General features: G+C 59.5%; 1 protein-coding gene across 1 annotated transcript in view; it reads left to right on the top strand.

The window, feature by feature from the left end:
* The first annotated feature begins 5,383 nt into the window (after positions 1 to 5,383).
* Positions 5,384 to 6,016, top strand: part of LOC108535242 (suppressor APC domain-containing protein 2-like) — an 8,797-nt gene continuing 8,164 nt past the window's right edge. Inside the window, exon 1 of the mRNA XM_017881140.1 lies at positions 5,384 to 6,012. Within this exon, the coding sequence (XP_017736629.1) occupies positions 5,663 to 6,012 (350 nt within the window). The 5' untranslated portion in view covers positions 5,384 to 5,662. The remainder of the gene's footprint in view (positions 6,013 to 6,016) is intronic.

Below are 6,016 nucleotides of genomic sequence, written 5' to 3'. Positions count from 1 at the left end.
TAGGACCCAAATGAAAGTATACATCTCACGCCGGCCCGTGACTCCCTCAGGCCAGTTGTGTACTCTTGCAGTGGGTTCTGCCCCACCTTCCAACACACCTGCCTCACTGAGCTTCCGGAAGGGGGCTTTACCGCGCGGGGCAAGGCCCAGATGCATTCTCCTGGAACCCCTGCATGGAGTTGCTTTTTGGGCCTGCCTCGGGGTCTCTGCACTTTCACTGTTCCTCCTTCCTGCGACTGCTGATGTCCCCAGAGAAACGTGTGGCTGGGGACAGGTTTGGGTCAGGCCTCAGCTCTCTAGGCCCACACCCACTCGGCAGACCCACTTCCCATCCCGTGCCCAAGGCCTGCCTTTCCCTGCATTCCCTCAGCTGCCTGACTCCCTGTGAACCGACGTGCACACAACGGCGGGCAGTTTGCTGTTTGTTTTGTGTTTTTTGTTTTGAGCAGTGTCCTCAATTCGTCGCCCAGCGCTGCGCTGCGTGGTCGGAATCATCCGGCTCACCTGCAACTCTGCCTCCCGGGTTCAAGTGATCTTCGCCTCACCTCCCGAGTAGCTGGGGTTACAGGCACCCGATCACAACTACAGCTATTTTTTGTATTTTTATTTTTCATTTTAGTTCTTTATTCTTTTCTTCTGTGAGACGGAGGTCTCGCTCTGTCGCCAAGGCTGGATGCAGTGGCCTCGAGCACCCCCTAGTTTTTTTGTATTTTTTAGTAGAGAACGGGGTTTCACCCGGCTTAGCGCCAGCGATGGTCTTGATCTCCTGACCTATCGTGATCGCGCCGTCTGCAGCCCTCCCAAAGGTGCTGGGATTCACCAGGCTGAGCCAGCACCCAGTGCCATGGGCGCAATCTTTTGTAGATTTTTAGTAGAGATGGTTGGCCAGGCCGCTGGTCTCCGAACTCCTGACCACCATGATTCGCACCCGCCTCGCCGTCCCAAAGTGTCTGCGGATACAGGTGTGAGCCACCTTGTCAGCCCAAGGGGGGCTTCGTTGTAGGCCACTGCTCTACCCCCCATCACCTCAGATCAAGATGCCCCAGCACACCAGTAGCCACTCAAATCAGATGTTTGGTCTGACCTGAACAAGCGGTGTTGAACCCAAGCCTGCACCGGTGACGGCCAACAGCAAACATGTTCAGCGGAGTACTTGGCTGAATGAAATGAATGAATGAAGTGGCCATGTTCTACTGCCAGTAGTTTGTGGTGGTTGAACATCAGTTCAGATGACGGTTGGAGTTGGAGGGTAGGCCATGGCACACGATGGCGAATCAGGTGAGCAGAGCAGGCTCCACGCCCAGGTCAAGGAGTCCATGGAAACCCTTGATCACCCCCTGCAGGCTGGGCAGCCGCAGGAGGCCCGTGTCTCTTGGAGGGCAGGTGTCAGGACACCGAACTCTTGGGCCCTCTAGGCAGGGTGATTCCAAATTCCAGCCTCAAGGTGGTTCGGGGTGGCCTGTAAATAGAGGAATTTAGATAAAATCAAGGTTTGGTACAGCCAGAGGCACTGTGCAGCACCAGAAGCCGGGAAGGCAGCCGACCTACCCCCACGGGCCGACAGAGCCTGCAGACAGGTAGGAGTGCTCGGAAGGCTAGGAGGGGCAGCACCGCCCTGGACTCCACCTTGTGGCCACAGGTAACCTGTACTTCACAAAAGGAACGCTCCAGGGGACGCAGGGCCTAAGGCTCAGAGGCCAATGAGTAGCAGACGGGTGCCCTGGGAGGCTCAGGGGCTGGGTCGCTGTTTGCCAGGTCTTCCCTTGTGCCCCACTGCTCGGGGATACATCAGAGGACAGAGGAGGGCCCAGTCTTCCTGCCACCTCTGGCCCAGAGTGGTCCGGTTGCCAACACGTGAAGAACACAATTACAGCTAAGAATGGGGCCTCCAAAAAGTACAAGGGACTGCATGGGACCTTCCAGGGTGGGACACAACAACTAAAAACTGAAGCAGTTGGGAAACTATCAGGCCAGCTGGAAGTGGAAGTGCAAGAGGCAAGTCGGCCAGAGCTCAGGACGAGGAAGGACGCAGGACACATCTTAGTCCCTACGCCCATGCCAGGCACAGCCCCTCAAGTCTTGTTTTTTTGGGGGGGGGACAGGTCTCGCTCTGTCGCTCAGTTTGGAGTGGCAGCTGGCCGCCCATCCTGGATCACTGCAACTCCCTCGCGTGGGTTCCACACCATTCTCCCGACTGCCGTCAGCCTCGCCGAGTACCTGGACTGGCAGGTGCCTGCCACCCGGCGCCCGGCTAATTTTTTTTTTTTTTTTTTTTTTTTTTGTATTTTTAGCAGGGAACAGGTCTTTCTACATGCTTACGGCCAGCATGCGCTTGATCCTCCTGACCTTGTCATCCGTAGCCCGCCTTGGCCTCCCAAAAGTGCTGGGATTACATGCGTGAGCCACGCGCCTGGCCTTTTTCTTTTCTTTTCTTCTCTTTTTCCTGAGAGGGAGTCGTTGCTCTGTCACCCAGCGCTGGAGTGCAGTTGCCCGATCTCCAAGTCACTGCAAGCTCTGCCTGCCGGGTTTATGCCATTCTCCTGCCCCAGCCTCCTGAGTAGCGGGGACTACAGGTGTCTGCCACCTCACCCGGCTAGTTTTTTGTTTTTTGTTTTTTTTTGAGACGGAGTCTCGCTGTGTCGCCCAGGCTGGAGCTGCACTGGCCGGCATCTCGCTCACTGCAAGCTCCCGCCTCCCACGGTTTCTCGCCATTCTCCTGCCTCAGCACTCCCTGAGTAGCTGGGACTACAGACGCCTGCCACCTCGCCCAGCTAGTTTGTTTGTACATTTTTTAGGTAGAGATGGGGTTCCACCATGTTAGCCAGGATGGTCCTCATCTCCTGACCTTGTGATCCGCCCGTCTCGGGCCTCCCAAAGATGATGGGATTACAGGCTTGAGCCACCCGCGGCCCGGGCCTCGTTTTGTCGTAATTTTTTAGTAGAGACGGGTTTCACCCGTCGTTAGCCAGGACTGGTCTCGATCTCCTGGGACCTTGCTGTCCGCCCGTCCCTTCAGCCTCCCCAAAGTGCTGTGATTAAAGCTTGCAGCCACCATGCCCAGCCTCTTGCCCAAGCTGGAGTGCAATGGCACATTCTCAGCTCACTGCAACCTCCGCCTCCAGAGTTCAAGCTATTCTCCTGCCTCAGCCTCCTGAGTAGCTGGGATTACAGGCACGTGCCACCAGGCCCAGCTAATTTTGTATTTTTCGTAGAGATGGGGTTTCTCCATGTTGGTCAGGCTGCTCTCGAACTCCTGACCTTAGGTGATCCGCCCGCCTTAGCCTCCCAAAGAGCTGGGATTACAGGCCTGAGCCACCGCGCCCGGCCTCCAGTTTTTTTTATACCTTCCTCCAATACCCAGCCAGGGGCCACAGAAAAGCCCACAGACCAAGGGCCAGCTGGGGCCACCTCCCCCAGGGTTCTGGATGGTGTGAAAAGCCCTTGTTTTGTCGGCATGGTGGGTTCAGTTCCATGCGGGGCCGTGGCTGACCTGGCCTCGACACACTGCTGACCACGCTGTCCTGAGCTGCAGCAGCTTTGCTCACTGCTGGCCACCGACTCCACATCCACACTGGCCTCCCCTGCCATCCCCCTGAGCTGTTCCCAGCCCTTCCCCATCCCTTAGGCCTCGGCCTGGCTTGGTGCCCACTCAAGGATGGTGTTTCCCATGTGACTTCACTGGATAAGGCTCCCCAGTGCCATCCACAGAGCACCCACTGTGGGCCAGGCCAATGCCAGGCCTAGAGGGAGGCCTGCCCTGCTTCCAAATAGCCGTGGACCCCTGGGACAGGAAAAAGCTGCCCCTGGTGCTTTATCTAAGCAGGCTTCAGGGGGAGGGGGATTGGGACCGGAGCAGAGTTCTGAAGGATGTGGTGCAGTCAGCCTGGAGCAGAGAGGAAAGGCCTTCCTGGTAGAAGAGCCACCAGGCACAGGGGCCCGGAAGTGAGGGAGTGCAGGGACCCCAGGCCTGGCACCTGCGGTGAGGGGTGTGCTGGAAACAGGGTAGGTGTGGGGATGCTGGGGGCTGTGGACGGGGACGCGAGACTGCTGAACAAAGGGCTTGCGTGTTGTGCTGGCTTGTTTTGTTTTGTTTTTGAGACAAGATCTCACTCTGTCACCCAGGATGGAGAGCAGTGGCTCAATCACAGCTCACTGCAGCCTCAACCTCCTGGGTTCAAGGGATCCTCCCACCTCAGTCTCCCAAGTACCTGGGACCACAAGCATGCAACACCGTGCCTGGCTAATTTTTTAAACTTTTGGTAGAAATACGGTTGCCTTATGTTGCCCAGGCTGGTCTTGAACTCCTGAGCTCAAGTGATCCTCCCGCTTCGGCTTTGTGCTGGGTTTTTGAGCAGATCCTGCCATTAAAGGGGAAGCTGGCTTCCAGGAACCAGCTCTGATGGGCTACTCCAGGCTCAGAGCTTCTTAAGTCTTTCCAACATTCCTTACCATGAAGGAGTCCCACTTAGAGTGAGCGACCCAGAAAAGAAGTGGACCCAGGACACTCCCTGAACTGGGAAGCTGCCTCCACAGCTTAAGACACAGGCACCAGTGGCTCAGGCCTGAGGACAGAGGCCCAGGTAGGCACGCCAGCTGGGGCCTGCCCAGGAGGGAGGGTGGGAGACCCACAGAGGGCCAAGGCAAGTCTCCGGTTGGGGCCCTGTCCGGAGAGGGTGTCTGCACCCTGAACACCTCCCTGGCGCCTAGAGGGTTCTACTGGCCAGCCCTGAGATGGGCTCCCAGGGCTAGAACCCAGGCTAAGGCCTGGTCTCACCTCCCATGTGGACAGACCAAATGAAGACAGAGTGACGAGATCCAGCTGGAAACACAGCAGAGGCAGGGGGACAGGGCTGTGAGAACCAGGAGAGCAGCTGAAGTGTCCAGCCAGGGGAAGGAGCAGAGAAGAGCAAGAGGCAGAGGGAGCTGGTCACCAGATGGGGATCTGGGGACATAGGAGAAAGTGGCTTTGTCCTGCAGCGGGCAGGCCATGCCAGACTGTCCCGAGGGGCCAGAGGAGGAGCCAGCAGCAGTGGGGACAGAGAGGCCTCTGTGAGTGGGAAGCGCCCAGCTGGCTGGAGCCTAGGATCCTCTTGGGGCCCTCCTGGTGGAAGAGAAGAGGGCCGCAGGGTCACCTGTGCTTGTGGCCAGGGAACTAGAGGGGAAAAGTGGGATCTTTAGAGGGGGTGCGCTCCCATCCTTACTCCACGAGGCTACCTGGGGACAGGTTTTCTTGTAGGGTGCCAGGCCCCGCCCCTTGGAGAGGTGGCCGGGGCAGCCAGCCATAGCTGGATCCGAGATAGCGCGGAGCCACGGCCGGACGTTTGCTGGGGCTGGGGCGGGGCAGAAAGGGAGCTCTGCGAGGCCAGAGTGGAGCTGGAGCTGGGGGATCCGGTTCCGCCTGCCCAGGGCCTCCGCGCGCCTCTCAGGGCTCCTTGGCAGGAAAAAAAAAAAAAAATCAAACCGTCTCTCAGCCAATCGGGGAGCAGATGGGACGGGCTCGGCCAATGGCCGCGGCGCATGTTAATGAGGGCTGACGCTACGAGGAGGGCCCCATTCAAAAGTAGTCGCTATTGTCGCCGCGGGCTGAGCTTGCCGGGCCGGCCCCTCCGTGGGGTGCGCGGGGACGCACGCAGGTAGACGCGGGGACCGAGCCCGGGGGCCCATGGCCGGGGCCGCCATGGCCGAGCGGGGTCGCATGCCTCCCCTCGCACTCGCGCCCGGCACGGAGGGGCTGCCGCGCGCCTTCCTGCAGAGCCTGCGCACCCTGTTCGACATCCTGGACGACCGGCGGCGCGGCTGCGTGCACCTGCGCGAGATCGAGTCCCGCTGGCAGGGCACCGACGCGCGGGAGCTGCCCCGCGGGGTGCTGGAGGGCTTGCGCCAGGTGGCCCCGGCCAGCGGCTACCTGACCTTCGAGCGCTTCGTGGCCGGCCTCCGCACTTCCCTGCTGAGCGCCGACGGCGGCCCCCGGGACCCCACGCGCGCCCCGGTTCGGCCCGGGGACCAGCCGCCGCCG

The sequence above is a fragment of the Rhinopithecus bieti genome, unplaced genomic scaffold (assembly GCF_001698545.2).
Source record: "Rhinopithecus bieti isolate Rb0 unplaced genomic scaffold, ASM169854v2 scaffold_13219, whole genome shotgun sequence".
Classification (NCBI taxonomy): Eukaryota; Metazoa; Chordata; class Mammalia; order Primates; family Cercopithecidae; genus Rhinopithecus; species Rhinopithecus bieti.
Note: the sequence above shows the minus strand (reverse complement) of the source record. Positions and strands in the feature narration are given on the sequence as shown.